Source organism: Toxotes jaculatrix, chromosome 1, assembly GCF_017976425.1.
Source record: "Toxotes jaculatrix isolate fToxJac2 chromosome 1, fToxJac2.pri, whole genome shotgun sequence".
Lineage (NCBI taxonomy): Eukaryota > Metazoa > Chordata > Actinopteri > Toxotidae > Toxotes > Toxotes jaculatrix.
The window spans coordinates 23,882,346-23,907,811 of NC_054394.1; the positions used below are offsets into that span (position 1 = coordinate 23,882,346).

Sequence of the window (25,466 nt, forward strand, 5' to 3'; positions counted from 1 at the left end):
ATGCTCCATTTTGACATTCTTCTGTCTGTTATATACCACAGTATATAAAAGGCAGATTTTGATAATTATTAATTTCTTAGAAGACTAATATTAATTTCAGCCTCCTACAGTTACTAATACGACATAGGGACTTTCATTCTTACATCATCAGAGGGAGGGCCCTCCGCATCATGAAGGACTCCACCCATCCCGCACACAATCTTTTCCAACCCCTCCCATCAGGCAGGCGGCTGAGGAGCATCCGGAGCAGGACCACCAGGCTCAGGAACAGCTTCTTCCCTGAAGCTGTAAGACTGCTCAACTCTAGCCCTGCCCTGTAGACCGACCTCCCCCCACCACCATACACTGACAGTCCTGCACTACAACACTTTATCTATCTGCACTACCACTACCTCCTACCTGCACATGAGTATTTATGCACGTGCTAACTTCGGCTTCCTTATCTTATCTTATTTTCACTTTACTTAATTGTTTAAATTTCACAGTGTTTATATATTTCTGCTCTAATGTTTATTTTTATTTTTCTCTAATGTTATATTTATTTCTCTACTCTAATGTTTATATTTTATTGCCCTTATGTTTAGATTTCATTGCCCTTATGCTTAGATTTCATTCTTGTTCACGTCTTGCTCTTGATGGCTTAAACTGGGACCTGAGTACTAATTTCGTACCATAACATGTAAATGTCCTGGTATGACAATAAAGTTCCTTGATCCTTGATCCTTGATCTCTTCTTGTGAAATCTTTATATTTTCTTAGTGTAAAATCTCTTGATGAACCAAAGCTTCAACAACTGTGAGTCTGTATAGGGAAATTCCAAAGACATTTATTTACAAAATACATTTAGTAAAAGAAGGAAATTCCAGAACAAAACATCTTAGCAAACACTAACACCAAGGAAGCTACCAGGTACAGATTAGTATGTGGGTAAATTACTAGATAAGACACAAGTTACTCCACTCACTGCTAAACGACTGAGTGATGATGTTTAGTTACTCAGAGCTCTAAAACTGCCTATCAGTCATACTCCAGAAGCTATCTACTCTCATCCTATATGCAGACATTTGTGGCTGAAATGTGAAATGTAATAGAAACATCTAGTCAAAGTCCTTAACCGTTGGGGAATTTATCTTGAATATCATAAACAACAGGTAATTCTTTTTTTTTTCAGAGAATGCCATAACTGGATAGCCGCATCACTGCCACACAACACCGGAAAAAAGGACACAGTTTAAGACAAAGCTTTTTTGCTTTTTTATTTTCAAATAAGAGCCAACAGTAGCTGACACTTGTGCAGAGTTTGCAGGACATTTCATCTGCAAATGCCATGCATGAAGGTGTTTGAGGAAGCTGGAGCTGAAACGCTCAAATTTATCACATAGAGCAGTCGAGCCCTGCAGGCATTGTTCGCTGCATTCTTACCAGATGTACCAGTTGTACAGGTCAATTCAATCATCAACACCAGCAGCCACCACGAGGAAACAATGTACAGTATATCACCACTGGCTTCAGATAGTGTTCGGGTTATCTCCAGTCATTTCTCTGTTCTCCAGACCAGCTGGATGATCTGAAGCTGCTGGTTGTAGTCTGGTGCTTAGCCCCAGTATACATTTGGGCCACAACTCTGTTCTAATGCTCTGTTCTGACTGCGTAAGTCTTTAGGTGTTAAGATATGAGTCAGTGCATCTACTTTCTGAAGCGCTTGAACAGTGGATGAACACTTTTTGCCGCTGCGGAGGCTTTGCTGCTTCGGCTCTGATACTCCATGTAGACAGTGTCATCTGCCCCTGACATGGAGCTCATGGTGCCCGTTCGCCTCGAGAACTGGTAATGAAGCATGGTGAGACAAAAAAGTGAGAATATTGTAATATATAAGAGTACTGTTGTACATGCAAAGGAAATTACAAATAAGTGTCTTCTGTGTCCAAGTTTGTCCTCACCTGGGGTCGTGCGCCCACCTCCCCCACCACCACTTCCTCTTCGGCATCCAGGTCTGAAGCAGCTAGGACCTTCTGAAGCAGCTGCTGTTGCTCATCTCTGGTGGAGAACATCAAGTCCTCTTCCTCCATACCTGCCAACTTTGTGATGACCTATGAAAAAGGAGGAACAGGCCAACTTAGAAACAGCATTTGTAAATGGAACAAGAATGTGGTGTCACATCAATGTCATATTTCTCAGGAAGTCACAAGTATATATATATAAAAGGTATTTTTTAATTTAATGGCTAAAAAGTTTACATTTATGCAACACATGCTTTTGAATGTTGGATAAAATGTTTTTGATTTAGTCTGAGTCATTCTGACATTGAATATGAACTCTGTTTCTCCAAATAAAATTGTACAGATGCAAAACTATGGCAGAACAGGTGGAGCTCTCTTCTGAAGTAAACTATCCTTGTGAGTGAAATATGCTTTTTCTGAAACCAGATTCTTTTTTGGTTCTTTCTTTGTCTTGTCTCTCTAAAGCAAACTCCTATTGGCTGTTGCCAGAATCACTCTCAGATTTCAGTGTTGGTGAGTCTTGGGCCGCTTCATACTGCATAAGGCCAGCCAGACTGGGTCTGATGAAATCAAATACTTCTGAATACATGATATCAGACTCCAACTAGTCTGGGGCAAGTGTACAGATAACAGCAAGTGAATTTAAATAAACTAAGAATTTAAAAATTGATACTATACTACTATACAATCAGGTTGTCCAAAACTAAGTGAAATAAACCTTTTGTGCCTTTTAGTTGTATATCTCGTGTGACTTTGCCTTCAGTGTACTTCTATGGGCCATGAGTTCCATGAAGGCAATGTGCAATATAGAATATGAAAAGGCTGATATTAGTGAAGCAAATAACAATGTGAATCCACCTTAAAACTGTATCCCTGGTCCACCAGGAACCTCTGCCTCTTGGTGGAGTAAGCCATTTCCTGGGTGTCCTGGGACACCAGTGAATAGAAGTAGGCATTGTACTCCTCTGCTACCATTCCTAAAAAGACAGACAGAGTGAGAATAACTGTCTTTGTTAATGAATGGCGATAGACAGTTTTTGTCTGCATTTGTCATGTATGAGTAAAAACTTCCAAGGGTTTTTTTTTTTGTTTGTTTTTTGTTCTTTTTTCTTTTTGCAGACAGACTGACCTTTCTTGGCTCGTAAGACTCTCCCAAGCCTCTGAGCCTCCTGTCTGCGTGATCCACCATGGGAGGAGATCTGGATCAGAACATTGGCTTCTGGCAAGTCAAATGAGGTGTCTCCAACCTGATTGGTGGCAGAGATGTAGCACAAATTCACATGCACTGACATGCAGCATTAACACTGTATCTCTGTGCCAATATTCATTTTCTGTTTTAAGAAAGGTAAACGAACTTTTGATTTTCTCCTATGCCGAGATCTAAATCTTTGACATGGTGCAAGTAGGAGATAATCTTTCATATGACTCATATCAAGCAATAAAATGACTACTGAACCAGTATAAGAAAAAAGCACACAGTCTACTCATACACACATATATTCATGTTTAGAAATGCGCTAATTTTGGTGTAGAAAGGGTTATTAGTTGCCTACAAATATTGGTGTGCCTTCCACTGGCCACATGGTGGCTGAAGTAGTATGGTGCAGTAGAGTGCAGTAAACCCATAATAGACTGACTAGTTCACCTTGGAGATGAATATGGTGTTGATCTTGGGATTGTGTTTGAAGTTCTGCAAAATCTGCATACGTTCCCCCTGAGAGGTTGGACCATAGATGTAAGGCCTAAAGACCAAAGAGAGATTAATTGAAAACATTAGTACATCTAATGTAAAAAAAGACAATTTAAGAAAAAATTGTACTGTTCTTCATGTAAATAACTTACTTGTTGAGGCGAATGGCGTATTCTTTCAAGGCAAACACATTGTCAGCAAAGACAATGATCTTGTCATTGCGCCGCTCATGAAAGCGAATGAGAAACTGGCAAGCACGGAACTTATTGGGATTCATGGTATAAAGCAGGATGCGCTTCTTCGTCTTAATGGCCACATACTCTCTGTAAAACTCTGGAGACATCGGGCACCACACCTGAAGCACAGACATGAGTGTGTGTTTCAGACAGGTTTATCAATTTGGAACATAAACCTAAACAAAAAACTAACTCTAATTCATCTTTAGAGTTGATCTTCAATAAGCAAAAGTAAACTTTCACACTTCTCTGGCACAAGGTCAACAGTTGAATCCTGACTGCAACTACAGCAAAGAGCCCTGGCCAGATATCACTGGGTCATATGATGTTATTATATAACCACAACGTTATGCTCTTTGTGATATATTTGTTCACAAAGAAATCACTTGTTTGTTGAGTCGTGGCTGCATCTCTGAGTCCAGATCTAATGCATGTGAGACACCAACCAACATTATTTAGTGCTCAACTTTCTGTCATTTCTGTGGCTCTACACAAATCTGCAAGCTGTCTGACTTTAATGACATACGTCTCAAATTCTACACATTGAAGAGACACAATCAGTGCTTTCTAATCCATAAAAATCTGATGCTTATGTCTCTTTTGTCTAATTTTCTGGTATAATACTGCAAGACTCACCTCTGCACACTGGACTTTGGCAATGTAGCCATTGTTCTGCAGCTCCATCCAGTTGGCCTCATATAGCTTAGGCCCAATTAGGAAGTTGAGATCTACAATCTTATCATCTTCCCTGACCAATGTGGCAGTGAGCCCAAGTTTGCAGTGTGCTTGGACAATGGTCAGAACACGACGAAACATCTTGGCTACACAGGAAAGACGGAATTATTATGTTAGCATGTCGATTAATCTCACCAAATATGAGTCTATGTCCAAATGTGTCCCAAATAATTACTTCAAAATATTTTAGCATAGCACTGAAGGGTAATATTGAGTTTTTTAGGACAACTGCTGTACTGTAACAGCTCACCAGGGATAGTGTGCACCTCATCCAAGATGATGAGTCCCCACTCCTGGCTCCGCATCCACTCCATGACCCTCTCAGCCTCCCAGGAGCGCTTGGTGGTATGACCCAGCATAGAGTAGGTGCTGATGGCCACTGAGCAGCCGATGGGTTTGTCCTTGGCGTCGGAGGTGAAGCGGCAGATCTGAGAGTCATCGATAGTGGACCACATCTTGAATTGGGCCTTCCACTGCTCCACTGACACAGAGGAGTTACCCAACACCAGGCAGCGTTTCCGCACTGTGCACGCTGCTGTCACGCCCACCAGAGATTTGCCAGCTCCTGGAAAGCAAAAGGGAAATAAAATAATTGAGGCATAAAAGCTTTTAAGTCATTAGATTTATGCTACAAAAAGACAGCTTTGGTTGAGGGTATGATGCAACATTAAGATAAAAGAAAAATCTCCCATATGAATCCCTTGTTTCATATGGGCTGAGCAAATACTTGTTAAACATTTTATATCATACATTATTGGCATTTTACATTCGAGTTCTACCACTCCGCCATTTCAAGACTGTATTTTTATTGGTGGTGTCCTTTCTGTTCTGTCACTCAATGTTCCCTCCACCCTCAGCTACAGTGAACCAGCTGTCTCACCGCAGGGCAGCACAATGACTCCAGAGCGAGCACGTCCATTCCCAAACATCTTGCGCAGACTCTTTTCCTGGTAAGGTCGCAACACAGCAGTGGGCTTCAGGTCTATGTTGATATCTGGGTTGACTGTGTCGTTGCGAAAGTCGTACTCTGCAAGGAGGGGGTACTCCAGCTGGATACAGCGCTTCTGCAATTCTTCAATCATCTCCTACACCAGATCGGAGAACAATAGCAAATAAGAATATGGCCTAAAAAATGTTATTTAATTTGTTAAGCAAGGTGCTTAATTTGAAATAAAATCACGAGACACAAACTGTGGTTTTAAGACACTAGTACTACTTTTGATAATCATTTAGGTTAAAAAGCAGAACTGCCTAATGTTCTGCGGTTCCAACTTCTCAAATAATATGATTTGATTTTTGACTATTTTCTAATAATTTAGGCGATCACAAATAAGAAACAGATTAATCAATAATGACAATAAATGTTATTTGCAGCCCCAGACAATAGTGTTAAAAACTAAAAAACTAAATGATTATCGTTATGCATACTGCTGCAAAATGTGTACCTGGCGAATCTCAAAGGAAACAGTCTGAGTTTCCTCTTCCTCCTCCTCTTCTTTATCCATCTGCTCATAGTAGCTGAAGATGTCCTCAGGGACCTGCTGGGTTGATGTTTGTCCCTCGCTGGGCTGCTGTGAGGTGGAAGTACCTCCCTTTTCTTGAACAGACTTGGAGATCTGTCAGACAAACACAGAGGTTGAAGGATGACCTTTGTGTAAAGAAGCCCAACAGGAAATTCCAAGTTATTTCCAAAACATGACTCACTATTGCTTTTCAATTAGATGGTAGTATAATGTACAGGCCATATATATTGGGTATGTGTGTAACAAACACTTCTAAATATTCAGGGCTCATTATCTTAATGACCTTTTCTCCCTGAAAGTTTAAAGTCTTTTGCAACTCTGACTTCCCCCAAAACTGAATAGTAAGTACAAATACATGTTTAAAACATTTTTAAATTCATAGATTATTTCCAATCAAAACTATAATTATTTTTTATGCTCGTGTGTGAGTGAAAAAAAAAATGGCATGCAGCATGGCATACCGCTGACTTGCTGTGAATGACTTCAGTAATTAGCTCAGTGTCGGCTCCGTCTGCAGTACGAAGACGGCATTCACGGATAACATTGTCCTGCAGAAGGCGCTGGATCACATCAGGGAAGGCACTCTCAACAAAATACCTGAGGACAGACAGGCAGCACAGTTTAAGAACACTGAAAGCATGATTCATGATGCACAGATAGAAGGAGCGGATGCTGAAATGACTTTACCTATTGTGCTTGAGCACCAGCTTGACTTTTCCGTAACTCACTGTGCAGAGCTAAGAGAAGGAGAGGGAATAATGCAGTGATTAAATAACTATACTTTGCACAGAACATTAAAAGCAATACATCTGGAAATTTCTCAATAAACTTCCCCCTCCTTCCTTTAAAACACCAGATGCTCTCTTAGTCTGACCTTAATGAACTGCACGATTCCATCAGGTACAGATGTCTTGCTGAGTTTCTGCAGGTATTCCACAATATCAGAGGTCTGCAGTCCCACACTGACAGCCGCATACAAGGAGTAGGCCGTCAGCTTGTACTCATGGATGTGGTTAGGCCTGCACACTGGCTCTGCAATGGCCACCAAGAAATCCTGGGCGTATTTATAAACTGGTGAGAAGGCTTCCAGAAAGATGTGTCCATCTGGAGCCTGGAAGAGAGATGAATGAAATCAGAAAAAAGAAGATGAGAAAAAAATATGTGGAAACATTCTTTAGAATATTATGTAAGAACAGGACCGCCCGTTTTCAATTTGTAAAGTGTCTCAAGGGAGGAAATCAACAATCCAAACACGTCTTACCACCCAGAGGGGGCGTGAAGAGTGATCATTCTTAAGTAGCATCTGAACACGGTAGTCTTTGGCACCATACTCATCCAGCTTTGTACTGGACTCATCCACTTGCTTCCCCGCAGCAGCAGGTATGGCCTCCTGAGACTCGCTGCCCGCCACCTCCTCTTCATCTTCCTCCTCCTCATAGAAACGCTTTTTAGACTTCTTCTCTGTAGCCCGACAATAAGAGTTAGAAAGCATTATCAGTTATAAGACAGAAACACATCAATGTAAATTCTCTTGTTTAAAGATTTTAACACTCCTGGCAATATCATTGACTCTTTTTTGAAAGACTATCTTTTCCTTTACTGCAGCTGTTCTGTACTATTTTGCCTTTTAGCTATGGTATTTTAATATTAAAGCACACAGATTCATGCCCCTGTGTGTTTGTGTGCTAAAAGACGCTGTGTATTGTATTACACTCAATCATTTCTGGCCGATTCTTGCTTTGTGAAATGTTACTTTGCCATTTGAGGTTGTGTTTCAGTTGCTATCATAAATAGCCACACTTTGTGCCTCTCATGTATTATTTTCACATTTCAATTTAATGATAATACAAGAGGCACAAAGTGTGGCTAAACGCATATCATAATATATTACTATCATAAAGATATGTGTGTAGGAAAAGCCTTGTCATCACCGTAAACTACATTTTAGGACCACATATCATAATCAAAGGAGGAGTTGAAAAAGTCCAAGTGCAAAACTAGTGTATAGTCAGCGACACACAGCAAGGAAATGTTTCAGTGAAACAATTCTTCGAGGCATTAGGATCTTCATCTTTCAAAGGGCCACTGAATTAACGTTAGCTAACAGCTAGCTCGGTAGGCGAAAATCGTAGCATTAGCTACTCACCCCGGTCTCCTCTATCCTTTTTACCCATTTTAAAAACGTTTAAATAAGCACGTTCTTTCAAAACATGTCAGATTTGTCTTCATAATAAGTCAGAGGTCCACCTGAAATTCTACAAAGATGGACTGAAGTGCCTAACTCTTCAATATCTGTGGCACAGTACCAGTATGGTGTAAATTTAAATATTACAGAAAATAACTTCCGGCATCCTTCAAAATAAAAGAAGAATAACGAAGAATCATTTGAAAAGCACGTGCACATACACACTTTTTTCTCAGTGCATTCATTTGGTTCTTTTCCAGATTGTTTGTTTTGAAAACACTCAGAAAATAGTGAGAAATGCAGTCAGTTCTCCAAGTGACGCTTTCACTACACTTGTTTTGTTGGACTAATAGTCCACACCTCAAAATTATTATAAGTTTTTTATTTATTTCTTTTTTTTTTTGTTAAAAGGAAAAGCAGCGATGCCTCTCTCATTTGAGAAGCTTTTGAAATAAACTTGAAATTTTTACATTTAAAATGTCTTAAATTGTTATCAGAGCGGTTGCCAGGTCATTTTCTGTCAATCAGCTAATATTTTCAGTGGCTTTAAAGTGGCATGAAAAGAATATACTCAAATACCTCAAATCTGTACATAAGTACGGGTCTTAGATAAGTGCTGAATGCAACATGTAAACTAGGGGGAAAAAATCTGACCTGTCCCTTTTAAAATGAATGCACACCCAAGTCTGAGGACAACGTGTGGTGTAAAAACGTGCATCCTCTTTTGCTTTTATTCTTGGAACCCAATGGCTGACTTTCCATTTTAGTGCGACTATCCTCAGGTAACTTGACAGAGGACACTGAAGCCTCAATGTTTACTTCCTGGGTGAAAGGTGAAATTCTTCCTTTGAGGTTCATCTGGTGCATTTTTATTACGCTAATAGAAATTACTGAAACAACGTGAGTGAGTAAATAAGTCATCAGTGTCAAACATGTCTGATAAACTTATCGGGCCTGCTTTGCCACCGATGTTCAGGAAGGACAGCGATGAGGACTCTGATAATGAAAAAGGATGTAAGTATGAGACACGATATACTTATTTACTTTAGAATAAATGCTGTATGAATCACTCACAGTCGAGTCAGGTTGGTTTTTTTCTGCGGCAGTTAAATGTTTATTTCCCTTCTTCAACCTTGTAGTCGCTGGCCCTGCTCTGCCTCCGGGTTATAAACGGGGAGAACCGTCGAGCTCCTCGGATGAGAGTGAGCAGGAGGTGTCGTTCAAACGAGCCAAGACAAGACACACAGATGGAGACAGGCCTGCAGAGTAGGTTCACTAGTGGACTACTAAGTTGCACAAATTGCCAGGTTGTGGAAAATTTCCTTCAGCATGACCCCGTGCTTGTCTTTTAAGCTCTTTAATTCATTAGGGAGACTCCTTCAATAGACAGTTTCACCTCCTTCCCTCTGGGAAAGCCATGCAGATCATGTGGTCTAAGATCCATTATATAACTACTTTTAACATTTACAACAGCAGACTTGATGGATTGTAGAACCCATCATTTATTAACATATATCACTGCAGGTGTTTGGCTAATTATTTCGATAGAGAATTATTCGCCAACAATTTTAATTATCTGTCATTTTTAAGAGAAAATTCTAGGATTCCATGTTCTCAAACATGAGAATTTGTTTCTTCTCTTTGTCATATACAATAGTACACTGAATGTCTTTGGTTTTTGGACTTTTAGTGTGAAGACATAACCTTCGAATCTAGGAAATAGCATGAATCAGCACCTGACATTACACAGACCAAATGTGAGCTATCTTGAAAGACTTGCTGGAAGAGGATTTTACACAACTTGGCAACCCAAAGCTTGTTTTTAATAATCTCTTTTAACAAATCTATAAAGCATTGGTAAATTATTTATTAACTGTCAATAAAGATATTAATTACAGCGTATAACTCCTTTATAAATGATGCATTATCAGGAAATAGCACCAGTGAATGAAATGTCTCAACAAACATTTGTTTTTTGAACAGGGTGGAGAAAACAAAGATACAAGAAGATGATGATGATGGTTTCTTTGGACCAGCTCTCCCACCAGGATTTAAGAAACAGAGTTCACCAGAAAGGTGAGCAGATGCATTTTATAGTTTATTCCAGTGAATTCTTAGAAGTGAAAATCATTAGATGAAGATAATAATATGGGTAAATTGGCAATTATGGAAGCTGTAACTTCATAGTGTTTCCTCAGGCCACCTGTGCTGGGACCAGCTTTGCCTCCTGGGTTTCGCAGAGCAGCATACGATAACGATGATGATAATGATGGTGAAGATGGAGAGGGCTTCCCTGGGCCTGCCCTACCCCCAGGCTACCAGGCTGAGCCCTCAAGCAGCGAGGGAGAGGATGAAGATGTGATTGGACCCATGCCAGCCAAAGGGCCTATAAAGTATTCTGTGGCTGAGGACTTTGAGCGCAGAGCACAGAGGATGAAAGAGAAGCTGACAGGAGAGGTGAATGCTTGAACATGTACAGACGGACCTCTCAACACTAAAAAAGAATTGTAATAAGCATAAAAACACAGTAACAATATTTATGTTAGTGGAGTTAGGGTGTCCTTTTCCTTTTTTTGCCTTTTAGAGTTTTTTTCCTCTGCTGTCTGAATTCATTCCTGTGTGTACTTCTGTGTAAACAGGACACTCCTGAGGTGCTAACCAGAGAAACATGGATGACAGAGCTTCCACCAGAATTGCAGCACATTGGCTTAGGGGCTCGAACTTTCAAGAAGAGATCGGGTCCAGAGAACAAAGATCGCTCCATTTGGACGGATACACCAGCAGACAGGGAGCGCAAGGCTAGGGTAGCTAATGAAGAAGAACTTATCTTTAAATTTATTATTGATAATCTTTATCATCCAATAGCCTAGATATTATTTCCCAGTATTTCAAGGCTCTGTTCTTGATTAATAGGAACGCCTTGAGGGCAAGAAGAAGGGCGAGGTGGAGGGAGACAGTGTCCCACAAGTCCACCATAAGGACTTGGAAATGGCCGAGAAAGTGTCTAAGTATAACGTAAGTGGTATTACCTCATATCCTTTTTACCTGAATGTTCACATATACAGTTCATGTCGGATGTAATGTACATTTTATTAGTGTTAAAATTAAACTCAGGACTAAAATTTCTCTACCCACTGCCTGTTATTCAGGAGTCTAAACGTGCTGAGTCTCTGATGACTTTGCACACAAAGAAGATGAAGGAAAAAGCAAAGGAGAAGGCAGACAAACCAGTGGAGAGGAGACCGTTCGATCGGGACGCAGACCTGCAAGTGAATCGGTTTGATGAAGCCCAAAAGCAGCGGCTGCTGAAGAAATCTCAGGAACTGAACACACGGTTCTCCCACAGCAAGGACCGAATGTTCCTGTAAAAAAACATAATGTAATGTGTTCTAATGTGCAGACCTTCAGCTGCAGTCTAGCTGGTGAAATTTTCATACAGGGTTTTTACAATATGGACTGTTTCTACAGATACTAAGGTGTTACACAATTGGAACGTATAATTTTGTGTTGGTCTATGAGGTAAACTAAACTGTATGAAAGACCATAAAGATAAAGATACGGATGAAAAATGTTTTTGTCCAAGTGCAAGTGTGTGTAATCACAAATGATAAATGAATGGATTTATTATAATACTGGATTGTTAAATGCTGCATCATCTCCTGCATTTTTCACTAGCCTGTCGAAGTGCACAATGAACAATGATTCATATTCACTTAAGCCCATAACATATTGTTAGATATAATGGAATGGAATGGAAACTGCTTTTTTTTCTTACCTGACTGGTCTTTGTCCATCCAGATCAGCCCACGACTCAAACTGCAAGAAAGTTTGAACCTTGTGATTGATTCATTTGATTTTATGTAAAACCTTTTGTACAGATTGCTGTAAAATGCATTGTTATGCTAAATACAGCCTTTGTAGCTTTGTAATCTTTCATGTGTCCAGTAAACTTTTGCTTTTTTTTTTAAATGTCTCGAATAAACTTTGTTTCGTAAGCCTCTGTTTCTTTTCAGAATATGTTTACTTGTGAAACATTTAAAAAGTCTTAAATTTAACATGATGAAACCCGCAGAATCCCTTTTACTATCCATGCATTTTTACACAGTCAATGATTTTTACACTGCGTTTGAGGAACATATAGCTGTTATGGACCTTCAGAGGCACCATACTTTATTTTACGCATGCGTTTGGCGGTTATACTGACTAGCTTTTAGAAGCATAATTTTAAAGCATGTCAGAGAAAGGAGAAGTAGATTTAACCGGTGCCAAGCAGAACACGGGTGTGTGGCTTGTAAAGGTGCGTATACACTCCTTCTAACAACGCTAGTTCTTTAAAATATAGGGTAAATTACTGGTTTAATGTAGCTAAAGCTAACAGTGATGTAGCTTAACATCTCCCCCAACGAGCGAATGAAATAGTGCGTTGTAGCTAACGGTGGCTAGCTAACAGTTAGCTAGCCAAGTTAAACTGGTCACAACTACTCATCATAAAATTATTTTTGATGCACAATACTGCTTATGACTATTGTTTTAACTAGAGTTTAGCGGTTACCTGCTGCTGACTTCTGGATAGAGATGCGCATTCGGCGGAAGTATGGCATAAGTGTTTGGCAACTGTTTATCAAGCGCTAATAACAGCCTAACATCAATAACATGTTAATGAAATGGTTGCTCCTGTATTTATTTTTAATACCACAGCTAAATGTTTTTGCAATGGATTACTAAAAAACTTAGGTCATAATTTAATAATAAGCTATGAAATGACAAAAAGATAGGAATTAATGGATGACCAGATGGTTTATATTAATGGTGTTCAAGATGTAGCAATTTTTCAAACATATGATCTGATTTCAGTTCTTGAACCACCACCGGTCAATATGAACTGGTATGTTAGGGTCAAAAGCAGTCACTGATGGTATATAAATGGAAGAAGAACTGTCAGTTATGTGTTTCAGCACAGTTATGTTAAAGTGTTTAGTCCAGGCAAAGGTATCCTTTGTTATGCCCTGTGTGAAAGCTGTGAAAGCAGCCATCATAAAACATACTCATGTTTCTTCATGCAGGTACCCAAGTACCTCTCTCAGCAATGGGCAAAAGCGACAGGCAGAGGCGAGGTTGGGAAACTCAGAATCTGCAAGTATGTGAAACAACTGAGCATCAGTGAAATATGTTTAAATAACTTTTTTAAAAAAAGTTATTTATGTGTGTTTCCGTGCTTAAGGCAAGTGATGTATACATTTGGAAAAGGGAAGAGAGAAAATGTGTGCTGATGAAGATTAAAGTTATTGTGGTGAACTACATAGTTATACAAGCATCACTTTGTTGTTCGGTTTTATTAATGCATCTCAGATGAAACTGAATGCCCTGTTATTGTTGCCAATCAGTTTATTCTAATCTTGCTCATTTTTATCTTCAAGGAAAGGAAACCAAGGAAAACCAGAGGTAAGTGATGTGTGGCATTTATGATTGAATACTAAAACTTATTTTTCAGTCAGAGCCATCCTGGTGTCGTTCTTCATTCTGCATTTTATTGAACTGTTTGCAGTTCACTGTCAGAGCTAGAGTTTCTTCAGTAAATATAATCTTGAGTTAAGATTTTAAGTATTGTACAAGTAAATTTGGGACTGTCAAGAACAGCATACGTGAGTGTATGTGTGCATGCCCAGCTGACAATGGTAGGAAGATCAAAAGTAAGAAAAGGGGCTGAAAAGATTAAATGTGAATGATACTGCTTCTCCTCAGGTGAGTTTCACTTTGAATGAAGAGCTGACTGTGATTGAGGGTATAGAAGACAAGACAGTGTCTGCGCCTCGTGAGCACCCGTTCACCATGCAGTCAGTGGGAGGTCAGACGTTGGCAGTCTTCACCGAGACCTCATCAGGTGAGTTTGTGTTTTCATTTTTGAGCCCAGCCAGAGGATGCCAAGTGTCTGCTTTATTAGTTTTCTGAGATATGAATGATCTGTTTGAACAGAGGTGAGCTCTGTGTGGTCAGGTGGTGAAGGTGGCCATCCTGCTACTCTTTGTACAGCTTGCTGTCTTTGTGCACAGTCCTTTCCTTGCTTGCCTTGCTTGTCTCGGTGTTTTGTAAACTCTCAGCACATTTTTCGCAGAGTGGGAGGTTGTCCACAGTCGGAGTGCATGGAGTGCACATAAGAATTGTACTCCACATAATGGACAAGTGAACACTCAATGGAAAATAGAAGAGAGCTGGTCTGTTGGAAATTCGTCTTCATCCAGTCTGATCTGTGTTTCTGTCTCTATGTATAAGGGAATTTTCATTTCAGTGTTTGATCATCTGTCAGTCATTTGCCAATCACCTTAGCAGATTGAGTATATGATCAGGCACAGTGGCCCGTTTTGGAATTAATTTAACATAGAGTAGATCAGTATCAACTCAAATCATTCCTGAATTTGGAGTTGACTTAATTTGTGCATGGGTTTCTTTGGTTTGGTTTGAATTTCGCTGACCTCCTTATCTGCCCACTGAACGTAATGTAGGCGTTTTGTCGCTATGGGTGCTGGTGAGCTTGTGCTACTGTGCTTACTTTGGGACACCATCTTATACATCTGTGTGTGTGTGTGCGCGCGCTCACGCTTTGGGGCTGCACAGTTGAAATTGTATTTATTTTTTTAACCGCAAACATTTCATGAGTATGACTTGATATGAAGTTCCTTTCTCAAGTGAGACCTGCCCAATAAGGCAGCTGCTAAAATAGGAGAGAGATATAATTACTGCTACATTTTCCTAATTGCAGTTAAGTGTTTACTATTAAGTTTTGGTATTTGTGCAGCCCTGTCGTGGATGTGTATTTGTGGTGGGACAGGGTATCTGTGCTCGCTTATTGTAAGGGCATGCTCGCTTTGCTCACACGCACTCGTGTGTACTCATCAGAGATTACACCGAGACACACTGTGTGATTAAACATTTTCGTGTGAGACTAAACCCTGGGTGTGGTTCTTACTGTTCGATCCCCTCCTTCCTCCGTCTTCCATCCCCTGTATTTTCATGTTTACCATCCCTCCCTCCCTTCCTGTAGGCCAGTCAGAAGAGAGATCTGATGGCAGCAGCTCAGGTTCGGGGGCGGGGTCAGGTCCAGGTGAGTCCTCCTTGTTGCCAGCGAGTGACAAAGTGGCTTCACATGGCTTCACATGGTACATGTAAAGAAGCAGTGTGAAAGAAACTGCAGAATTCAGTTTTCAGGTATTGTTAAGCTGTTCTGAGCCAGTAGCCAGCCAATGTGACTGGTTGGGAAATATGAAAAAGTGGTTAATGTTTGTTGTTGGCTTTTAGCTTTTTTTTTTTTTTTGGTGTGTGTGTATGTGTGTTGTTTTTTTCTGGTATTTACTGAATCAGAATTAAGTGTGGGAATACACTTACATTAGAAATACCATTGAATAAGAAACTTTTAACATTTAACTTGTTATTGTAATTAAATTAAGAGGAGTTTCAGACAGTGACCCCTGATTGCTCTGATATATTTCTTTCAACTTTAGGAGAAAGTTTCATAAACTTGCAAACCCTTGTTTCTGGGGTGTATTTTTTTCCTCTTAACGCATTGCCCAGTCGTTAAGAGTGTCTGCTTTCATCCCTTCTCTCTTACACACATTCAACCACTCACCCTTCCTTACTTATGAAGCAAACATGCACTAAAAAGGCATTGGGACTTAAAGTTTGTATTGAGGTTTTAATTAAGTCTGCTCTTTTTTTCAGATAAAATAGCCTTGGAGGGAGTGGTAGTGCAGAGAGCAGAGTGCAGACCTGCTGTTAGTGAAAGCTATATGAGGCTGAAGAGGTAAGTATTTTCAAAATGGTGTGCAAACACAATTTAGTATGTTAAAAACCTCAACCTGTATTCCTTTTGCCTTTTGTAATGTTAGAAACATGAATGTAGATTATGTATTATGCTATTGTGTATTAAATCTACATTATCATATATATAGTAGTATGCAAACATATTGGGCATTGGACAAAGCCAGCGACATAAACTCCCATGGTAGACATGTCCCAAAATGGGACATGTCTACCATGTCATTATAGTCTTTACAGCCCAGTTTTGTTTACCTCAAAGTTCAACATTTTCATTCATATTCATTCATTCATATTGTGCTGTGAATGTTTCACCGGCCTGAGCGTACTGTATGTCTTGAATTCTGTGTGGACATCTTACTGTCATTGTTTCATCTCTGTTACATGTTAAATCTTAATTTAAGTAATTCTCATCTTCTAACAGGTTACAAATAGAAGAGTCCTCCAAGCCAGCTAGGCTTTCACAACAGTTGGACAAAGCTGTCACCAGCAACTACAAACCTGTGGCCAACCATGCTTACAATGTAAGAAATAAATACCACATGCAATGCATGTGGTAATATTGTTTCTTGTTAACCAATTACTACAAATCATGTGTACTTTACACTACTGCTAAACACAGTGTTTGCTGATGACCCAAGGGATGAATTAATTTTCTCAAGCAAATTTCTCATGTATGTTTATACAGTATAGAAATTAATGGAAATTAAAAGGAGGAAAATCTGTCATCTTTTTAGTGAACAATTGGCAGTAATTTAATGTGACTTGTAATACAATTTTTTTGACATATAAGGCCACAGGTATGGCTCAGTAAGGTTTGGCTGTGTGATGCCTGACCACTGTCTGTTTACTTTTTGCTGCAGCTTGAGTATGACCGGAAAAAGAAGGAGGAGGGCAAGAGGGCAAGAGCTGACAAGCAGCAGGTGTTGGACATGCTGTTTTCTGCTTTTGAAAAGCACCAGTACTACAACATCAAAGACCTGGTGGATATCACCAAACAGCCTGTGGTAAGATGAGAGGGCAAAATGGGGCCTTGGTTATAATACTGACTTTAATATAATATTGAGTAACTTCAAACAATACTGCTGGAAATAATATTTACAATAATGAATTTGAGATCTAGACAAGGTCAGAAAATTTGATTAATACTGTGTGTTATATCTCTTTAAGATGTTATTTTCATTTTGATGCACCATTTGAATTGAGAATTGCTGATTATATGCAGTACATGCATTTATTATACGTTTGATCCACATGGAACGAAAAAATTCTTTTAATCTTTTCTCATACTTGTTCTTTTCTTTTTTTTTCTTTTCCCAGAGTTACTTGAAGGAAATCTTGCGAGATATTGGCATCTACAACGTGAAAGGAACACACAAGAATACCTGGGAGCTCAAGCCAGAGTACAGACATTACCAAGGCGAGGAAAAGACTGACGAATAGTTTCTGACCCTCCTTAGTTTCTGCACCACTTCTTCATTTGATTGGAAGAAGATCAGGCCTCAGTTTGGGCCTTGGAACTCACTCCTGATGTCCTGAAATCAGGTCTCAAAGCACACTGGATAATGAGGTCAAGCTAGGGATGAGTTTTACAGGGAGAGGCTGTTGTATCTTCTTGTTTTTTTGTAGGAGACAAAATGAAGGTGCAGTGGGAAACAATCATAGGTTTACACTGAACTGTCTCTTCCCAGTGTGGTGTCTTGTGGTCATAGCTCCAGCAAACCGTGAAGGTGAAAGCCCCTGGTATTCAATTTGGTTGTTCTGTCTATCAGAGGTGTAGGACATAGTATTTTATGATGTAAAGAATGCATTTATTAACTCTGGTTCTTAGCATTTAATTCTTTTTTTGACACAAGTATATCCAGAGTTCCAAAAGGATATTAAGGGATATCATGTTTAAAGCATAAATAGTAAGCAGAGGAAGGATGTGACACAGGTCATGGCTCTCACCACTAAACGGATTTGTGCTGAGGAGATTTCACTTTCCACACATTTTATACTTTTTTTTTTGTTTGTTTTAACTACAACCTAACAGATTTTCCCACCATGACTTGGTGACAAATTAAGCCAGAACTTCAGCATTGACAGATTTTTTTAAGACTAGCACCATTGCTGTAATCCCAAGTATGTCCCCACATTACCCCATGTTGGCTGTTAATTTTGAACTGTTTCATGTTTGACTTATGCAATAAATGTTTCAATAGAAAAGTCTTTTTTAATCTTTGTACTAGAACAGCATCAAGCTTAACATTACACTTCTACAGCTGAAATAAATTACATATATATATATATATATATATATATATATATATTTTTTTTTTTTTTTTTTTTTTTTTTTTTTTTTAAACTCATAGCTGTAGCAACTAACTAGCATCCATGGCAGATATCTATTACAGCTTACCTGCCTGGTTTCATTTGGCTTAATCCTCAGTTTGAGCCCATATTATTGTCTTATTCCAGTTACTACTACTACTTACACAATGCTTAAATGGCTTACCACTGCTTTAATCCATCACTAATCTGTACTGTACAGTATTTAAATCTGTGGCTCTTAAGCATGATGGCCGCAAGCGTACTCTTGATTGCAGAGTAGCTGAAAATACAGTTGGCTTCCGCATCTGTGGATAACTGGATAGTTTCCTCAAACTGCTCATTGCAACTGTGACACCACATGGCAGTAATTACAGGATTAAACCATTATGTAACAAGTTTAAACTTAAAATTCACAAAAATGCTTCAGAAAATTTGAGTTTAATAGCTCTTTAATTTCTTTAAAAACAAAATGGTCAGTTTGACACACTGGTGATACAGATTCACACTGCTTTGATGCATTATGTGTAACACAATGTTGCTGGCAGATGAAAAACTGCAAGTGATCATATATGGCAAATTAAACACGACAAACAGAAAATTAATGGTGAGCCTGTCTGACAAGAAGAGGAGAAAAATATTTCACTGGTTTAATCTCAGTCATGTGTTTGGCGTGTCTTGCTTATTACCTGCACAAAATAAAAAGTGAAAATATTAAGATGCAACACAGCACAAGAATGTCACAGAAACAGCCATACTGCAACAAGTAGCTGTGCCTTTAGATTAATAAGACAACAAGTAAATAGTAAAATGCTTTTATTTATATGGTACACACACTGAAGAACTGTAGTGATGAAGGCACAAACCAACAACACCCTCAGAGGCTTTTGCCAGACGTTTCCAGGGACTGAAAAGTCAACTTCATGTACTGATTCTATAGATGTCTACAGTCCTGAATGCAAGAGCAGGGTGCTGGAACCAACTTGAAGATTTAGCGGGTGAAATAAAATAATCCACTAATCCACACTTATTTAAAGACACTAAAAATAATTCACCTGTGAACCTGACCTTGGGCCTTCTCCAACAAGCTCACATGTATTCCTCAATTCAATCTGTGCTGCTATAGAATGTAGCAGTCAGAAAGCGCGAGGAAGATTCAATTTAGCATCTCTATGCAAACCCAGAAGCCAATAAAGCCTGCTTCAGGTCTATCAGTGGATGCAAATTCAAAATCCACTTCATTTGAGGACAAAATTACTAGTTCTCACCTGTAAAGTATCAATTCCTCTGAAGACTGCTCAGCAGTGTATAGCTGTTGCTATATCTTCTCTCTGGTTTCATCTCCCCAGTCTTGAACCTTCCGACTGGAAAACTGAAAAAAAGTTTAAATTTAAGCTCTTTACTATAGTGTCTGTAGTATGTGCACAGCTAAGGGGTTTCATATTCAGAGACATGAAGTGGTGCAATGTGAAGCAGCTCAGATGATTTAAAGGAGCTACAAGTTAATATTAGACATGTTTTTGATTTATCCTCCCCTCTTCAATCTGAGACGCCATGGAAATGAGGCGGGCAGAAAGCGCAGGGACATTTAATATTGCATCTGAAATTCTAAAACCCAGGATATCTCACATCAGAGAGCCCGGGCTGTCAAAGATGCAGCTTGTGACTAGGCTGGTTTTATCAGTAAAACAGTAAGACCTAAGCATTTCCACAAAAGTAGACATGTTTTTACGTACATTTTCAATACAGTCGATGCAGATGGTAGAGGTCCTCTTGTTGGAGCTGCTTTCTCAGACCCATTTTCTCAAGTAATTAAACTGCCGTAACAGACTGTGGTGTTAAAGTAGCACTGCCATTGCTGAGACATTCTGCCAAAGCTCAATCACCACCATCATCCTCCATCTGGCTCATACAGGTGTCCAACAAATGGCATATGATCTGCTAAGAAAAAAGTGAAGGAGAAGAGGGGTTATTTTTCAGTACTCTCTAAATAAAGCAGCACTGTCAGCACTCTGTACTTTAAATTGTAGTTTTTTTTTTAGACCTGTAAGACAATCCTTAACATAGCAGTTAAAATATGAGTAAGGACTGCTCCAAAAAAGTAATAATAACAGTCACCACCATCAGTGGAATAATCCAAAACTCAAATTATCCACAGCTGTAGGTCAAGCTGACATAACTTCTGTCTTTTTGTACTCTAAATGCAGGGGGGATTTGCTAAAGGGCTGCCCTAACAATTATTTATTATTCATTGTGTTGGTTATCTTTACCATTGATCATTTTGATAAAATGTAAGTTAACAGTGAACAGTGCCTGCTATCATCATAAACCAAAGATGATGTTTTCATATTACAAATATATTCAATCTCAATAAATCAATCAGATATGACAAAGCACCAAATTATAACATCAACAAGCTTTAACCAACAAATGTTCTGAAGGTTTACTTGAAAAAAAAAAAAAGATTAAAACGACGAATCAAAATAGCTACCGGTTAATTTTCTGTTGATCAACTAATTGATTAGCTATTGCAGCTCTAATCTACTAATTCAATAGTATTGGGTTGGGTAATAAGCTTTTGAATTCTAAGACAAAGTAGTTACTAATCCAGGATAGAGCGCACTACGGATTAACTGAGAAAGAAGACGTTTCTTGGCTTGTTATTTCTGCATTTAACCTTTATTTGAGGTCAAAGTGGCTGAGTTAACGTCACTATAGACAACTACGCAGGTGAACTGAACACGTTATCTGAAAGCAGCCAAACTACTCAGTGATTCATTAACTTAAAAAAAATACACACACACAACAATTCCTCTGTTAATCACCCAAATCTGAGAGACTGGGACATTGTGGTGATCGCTACAAAATTCAAGTTAGCATTCACATTAGCTAGGGGAGGGCACTGTAGCAATGTAGCACATTCGGTGGTATGCTAAAGTTTGAATCCCTTTTGAAATGCGTTTCTCTTCCCGAAAGAAAACCCCTCTATGATCCTTTGTGTGGTTACCAAGCCCGTAACTTCACTGTTAACGTTGTAAAGCTGATATTTCCGAAAGTTGGTTAACATGAAACCGAATCAGACGGTGGTACAAAATGACTCCAGTCAAGCTACACGTGTTGCCCGGATTCAGGTTTTACCACTTTTAACCTGAACCGCGTCGTTAACCCTTGACGCAAACGTTAACGTTGTTTCTCATAGCGTGGGGAAGTAATGTACTTACAACGGGACATGTCGTTGGGGATGACTGAACCGCTGCGGTTGTACATTTATACTGAAGACGACTTTCTATCCCTACCACGGTGTGCGTCTGCGTGTGCAGTCAGTAAAAGGGCCGGTGAGTGCTGAGCTTCCACGTTAAATAGGTTATCAGACGTGGCTCACGTTCGCCCCCTTGAGGACGAAGAAGAAACGTTAGTTTACAACGTCGCCCCCTGGTGGAGATGGAGGTGACTCGACTGGTTTTTTTTTTTTTTTTTTTTCACAAAGTGCGCTGGGTTAATGCCCAAATTCGGTCCGATCGGTTTCCTCATTATCCCCCATGAAAAACAACGTTGTAAAGCCCCACATTAAATATTTATCAGATTTTTTAAATTAAGGTGTTTATTGGATCTTTTGAAATAATTCATCTTTGAATCAATCATGGAATTTAAAACTATATTAATTATTTGCTTTGTATCATATGTGATACATCAGGCGTTTGTCTTTTTTGCATACTATTTGCATAGTATTATATAATGCGTATATACTTATATCTACAAAGTTAGATTTATATGATACATAATAGAGTAAAACACGTTTACTCTAAATGTTGATCTATTTTTATTTCAATTTAATTGTTTATTTTTTTGTTGAACTATTATAGTGTACTTCACTGTAGTACTATATATTGCATTATATGCTATTATATCTATTGCTTTTTTCGCAAAGATATTACACTAATGCACACTTGCAATCTACTACAAATTCGTTGCTCCCCTTTGCTTGTTGTATCAGCGTATATCTTTCTAAATGTGATATATAGCACTTCATCAGATGTTGCATCAGTTGTGCTTAAGTCTATATCCTAAAATATTTCTAATTCTCTATTTTCTCTACTCATTCCTTATCACTTAATCGCTTATTGGTTTAATTAGATAATTAAAAATGTATGGCTTTATACAATTTCCAAAAGGATTTACTGTATCGTATTTGATGCAAAGGCCTACAGTGACGTTACATAAGAAGATATTACGACAAAATAAAACATATATTTTTTTAATCAATTATCAATAATGCAGGATTGGCCTACATCGAACGTGGAATAGAAAATTGACACGCACGTGCATGGCGCGCGCAACCGCTTCCTCCTCCCTCACTCTGTGAGTTGACTGAGGAGCTGCGGCACTTCTTAATTGGACTCCGGCAGTTTAAATGGTCTTCGATCAGCACCCCGTGGATTTATGTGAAGGCATGCGAACATCAAAGAAGACTTAAGAACAGGTAACTTAAGGCTTAATTTCAGGATGACACCATTTTTATGTGTGAACACCCTCATGTGTACTAATGATTATGTAAAGATGTTACCGACAAAGACTAACTTGTAATTATGACCTCAGAAAACCAATTAAATCTGGTTCTCCAGCAGTTGAATTAAGAATTAACAGCCGGGGTAATGTTGCCTGAAATAATTTGTTCCTAATTCAAATTAACGTTTTGTTTAGTCTTCCACAGGCGGTAGACAGTGAGTGAAGCAGCAGCCCAGCAATGTTCAGAGCAGTGTTTGGAAACAAGAGAGAGGGGGGAGGAAAACGAGGAGAAAAAAAGAACCAGAAACATCCAGGTAAGAACAAATCCACTGAACCTACCTGTGCAACAAAACTGTGGTGTGTCAGCTCAGTAATACGCAAATATTGCACCTTTGGGCATATAACTATCATGTATCTCCTTTGCCTTAAAGCCATTTTATCCTTTTTTTTAAAATCATCATATGGAATGTACTTTTTTTTCTTTTCTTTTGGTCCCTGATCAGAACTATGTATAGAGGGAAATGTATCTTATCTTGTACACATTAGGTCTTGCATTATTTCATGGCAATATTCAGGTTCTCTTCTCTTGGGTGATATAAGTAGAGCCATTTCAATTAGCCTAATTCATCAGTGTGTTCTGTCCTTCATGCAGTGTCCCGCTGCTTGCATTTAAAGTGTGTCAGGCGAAGTTAGAGTGGGTTAGGCAAACATTCTGACCTACTAAAAACATACTGAATTTCACCTGAATTTGTGAATGGTTTATAACTGAATGAGATTAATCTTTGCCCTTGTTCTAAATGTGCTGCATCTGCTGTTAACATTGTGAACATTTTCATATAGAGTTGTCACTGAAATGTGAACTGAAAGTTGTGCTGAACAGCTGGAACATTTTTTCCTGTTGAAATGAAGCTGTTTGTATTTTTCACAGGATGAACTTGTCAACTTGCTGCAGCGCAGAGGAGATTTCAGACTGCACAGCTGAGATACATGAACATATGCAGAGCTCAGTATTAGAGCAACCATGTTGCTCATTAATATTTCATAATGTGCTGCTCTGTGTAGCAAGAACATAGAGGAAGAAAGAGAACTGTGTCAGTCTCATTAAAATGATATAGTATGTTTACAGCACATTGGTACAGATCTGAGTATTTACAGAGAGATATCACTACTTCTGGAAAGCTGATGATTAAAAGTTATAAAGCATGATCCTTCTACACTTTAAGAATTATGCAACAGCATATCGTGAATTTGTAATATTAGGTAGTGGATCCCTGAGTCCTGGTTTTGCTCATGGTAATAACAATAAAAAACAGACATGTTTAAAGCAGAAGGAAGTGAATGAATGAGTGAATTATACCACCGAGGAAAACTACTGCAATCTTGTATAACCAATATATTGTAAGTTGAAGCAAGGTTTCATGCATAATGTTTATTTGAAGACACAGGATCTGACTTAATGTCTGCAGTAAAAGTGGACATGAAAATGGTTGAAATATTGAATTGAAATATCATAAGAGTAGCCTCGTTATTGAGTGTGATCCCATTCCCTTAAATAGATGTTCTGGCATTGCCAACTTTCCATTACCTCACTCAACAATATGCCTCCAAGACAAGATATGTTCACTGTGTCGCAGGCTTATGTGAGACATATTTTGTACAGCTCTCTCTGTGATATGTACAACCACAGCTCTGTTGAATCAACGTTTTAACTATGCTGAAGTTTTGTAAATAATGCCTCTGTAACCTTAACACATACCCTTCTCTGTCTTTTCTCTGCACACTCCCATCTTTTCAATGTAGGTGGTGAGGTGTACACTCACAGCACCTTGCAGAGGGATAGCGGCGGGCGTGCCAGGCACTTCCAGGAGCATGACAGTGGCTACACGGAAAGCCCAGTAAAACTGATGAGACTGACCAAGGGTGTGTCCATTTCTTTACCATCCTCCCCTCTTCTGCCTCGCCAAACCAACATACTTCCCTCCCAATCATGCATCAAGTTCCCAGGTGGGTTAACCTTAAATACTAATAATGACACAAGCAAAGTGTAGTCTCAGTATGCGCAACTGAGAGTGATAAGAAGCTGTGCATCAGGGAATAGCTGCAAAAATAGCAGAATGCTTTGACTTGCAGAGAGCTTCTGTGCGTTCAGCTGTTCCATACATGTGACAGAAAATACAAGAGCATACAGACTGTGCCCTCAGGGCCTGAAAACATGTGACAGATTGTCAGAGTAAATATTTGAACAAGATAACTTAAGGCAAGGAACCCCAATTAGGTAGGTCGATTTTGAGATATTAGTTTATAAAAAATCAATAAAAATGGTCCATGAAGTCAAGATCAAACCATCTGTGCTAAAATAAACCACTAAATATGGATATGGCTGGTTTCTCAAAACAACATGTTGTCATATGCATCACGTGCTGTAGGTTGTGGATGTAAACAAGCAAATGTGCTATGATACTTTGACCCACA

The 25,466-nt window shown here is 39.0% G+C and overlaps 4 protein-coding genes, 1 long non-coding RNA gene and 2 other non-coding genes across 9 annotated transcripts in view; 3 read left to right on the forward strand and 4 right to left on the reverse strand.

The window, feature by feature from the left end:
• Positions 1 to 890: 890 nt before the first annotated feature.
• On the reverse strand, positions 891 to 8,498 carry ercc3 (excision repair cross-complementation group 3). Its single transcript, XM_041044512.1, has 15 exons — positions 8,331 to 8,498; positions 7,446 to 7,645; positions 7,059 to 7,295; positions 6,872 to 6,921; positions 6,646 to 6,781; positions 6,107 to 6,277; positions 5,542 to 5,746; positions 4,912 to 5,226; positions 4,563 to 4,747; positions 3,843 to 4,045; positions 3,646 to 3,742; positions 3,130 to 3,247; positions 2,859 to 2,977; positions 1,941 to 2,090; positions 891 to 1,824 (listed from the first exon to the last, which is right to left on the reverse strand). Exons 1-15 carry the CDS (start codon positions 8,356 to 8,358, stop codon positions 1,687 to 1,689), a joined length of 2,352 nt encoding a protein of 783 aa, XP_040900446.1. The 5' UTR covers positions 8,359 to 8,498; the 3' UTR covers positions 891 to 1,686.
• Positions 8,499 to 9,201: 703 nt separating this feature from the next.
• gpalpp1 (GPALPP motifs containing 1) lies at positions 9,202 to 12,364 on the forward strand. Its single transcript, XM_041039600.1, has 7 exons — positions 9,202 to 9,383; positions 9,509 to 9,635; positions 10,353 to 10,445; positions 10,568 to 10,826; positions 11,009 to 11,173; positions 11,283 to 11,384; positions 11,519 to 12,364. Exons 1-7 carry the CDS (start codon positions 9,302 to 9,304, stop codon positions 11,735 to 11,737), a joined length of 1,047 nt encoding a protein of 348 aa, XP_040895534.1. The 5' UTR covers positions 9,202 to 9,301; the 3' UTR covers positions 11,738 to 12,364.
• A 173-nt stretch (positions 12,365 to 12,537) lies between these two features.
• On the forward strand, positions 12,538 to 18,380 carry gtf2f2a (general transcription factor IIF, polypeptide 2a). 2 transcript variants are annotated; one of them, XM_041043304.1, is made up of 9 exons: positions 12,538 to 12,666; positions 13,433 to 13,506; positions 13,787 to 13,811; positions 14,112 to 14,250; positions 15,409 to 15,468; positions 16,083 to 16,164; positions 16,603 to 16,702; positions 17,042 to 17,185; positions 17,499 to 18,380. In XM_041043304.1, the coding sequence occupies exons 1-9, from the start codon at positions 12,601 to 12,603 to the stop codon at positions 17,619 to 17,621; spliced, it is 813 nt and encodes a 270-aa protein (XP_040899238.1). In that variant the 5' UTR covers positions 12,538 to 12,600; the 3' UTR covers positions 17,622 to 18,380. The 2 variants fall into 2 exon arrangements, with proteins under 2 accessions (XP_040899238.1, XP_040899247.1); XM_041043313.1 differs by lacking the exon at positions 15,409 to 15,468 and having other exon boundaries at positions 12,579 to 12,666.
• Positions 18,381 to 18,926: 546 nt separating this feature from the next.
• Positions 18,927 to 21,830, reverse strand: LOC121183850. 2 transcript variants are annotated; one of them, XR_005894235.1, is made up of 4 exons: positions 21,710 to 21,830; positions 20,225 to 20,429; positions 19,757 to 19,852; positions 18,927 to 19,177 (listed from the first exon to the last, which is right to left on the reverse strand). It is a non-coding gene; the product is annotated as an uncharacterized LOC121183850 (long non-coding RNA). The 2 variants fall into 2 exon arrangements; XR_005894239.1 differs by having other exon boundaries at positions 19,757 to 19,860.
• Positions 19,580 to 19,712, reverse strand: LOC121186444. The gene has a single exon (XR_005894472.1). It is a non-coding gene; the product is annotated as a small nucleolar RNA SNORA31 (small nucleolar RNA).
• On the reverse strand, positions 20,012 to 20,147 carry LOC121186449. The gene has a single exon (XR_005894473.1). It is a non-coding gene; the product is annotated as a small nucleolar RNA SNORA31 (small nucleolar RNA).
• Positions 21,831 to 22,861: 1,031 nt separating the features above from the next.
• LOC121179360 (protein TANC1-like) overlaps positions 22,862 to 25,466 on the forward strand; it is a 35,151-nt gene continuing 32,546 nt past the window's right edge. The window contains exons 1-3 of the mRNA XM_041034162.1: positions 22,862 to 22,968; positions 23,190 to 23,308; positions 24,795 to 24,998. Of these exons, the coding sequence (XP_040890096.1) occupies positions 23,233 to 23,308; positions 24,795 to 24,998 (280 nt within the window). The 5' untranslated portion in view covers positions 22,862 to 22,968; positions 23,190 to 23,232. The remainder of the gene's footprint in view (positions 22,969 to 23,189; positions 23,309 to 24,794; positions 24,999 to 25,466) is intronic.

Bases quoted from the DNA above. Each gene is read 5' to 3' on its own strand.
- gtf2f2a (XM_041043304.1), top strand. From the start codon at position 12,601: ATGTCAGAGAAAGGAGAAGTAGATTTAACCGGTGCCAAGCAGAACACG. The intron at 12,667-13,432 runs GTGCGTATACAC...TTCTTCATGCAG, and splicing joins CGGGTGTGTGGCTTGTAAAG to GTACCCAAGTACCTCTCTCA. The intron at 13,507-13,786 runs GTATGTGAAACA...TTTATCTTCAAG, and splicing joins GGGAAACTCAGAATCTGCAA to GAAAGGAAACCAAGGAAAAC.
- ercc3 (XM_041044512.1), bottom strand. From the start codon at position 8,358: ATGGGTAAAAAGGATAGAGGAGACCGGG. The intron at 4,748-4,911 runs GTGAGCTGTTAC...TTTCCTGTGTAG, and splicing joins TGAGGTGCACACTATCCCTG to CCAAGATGTTTCGTCGTGTT. The intron at 3,743-3,842 runs GTAAGTTATTTA...TTTGGTCTTTAG, and splicing joins TACGCCATTCGCCTCAACAA to GCCTTACATCTATGGTCCAA.
- gpalpp1 (XM_041039600.1), top strand. From the start codon at position 9,302: ATGTCTGATAAACTTATCGGGCCTGCTTTGCCACCGATGTTCAGGAAG. The intron at 10,827-11,008 runs GTGAATGCTTGA...CTGTGTAAACAG, and splicing joins AAGAGAAGCTGACAGGAGAG to GACACTCCTGAGGTGCTAAC. The intron at 11,385-11,518 runs GTAAGTGGTATT...CCTGTTATTCAG, and splicing joins AGAAAGTGTCTAAGTATAAC to GAGTCTAAACGTGCTGAGTC.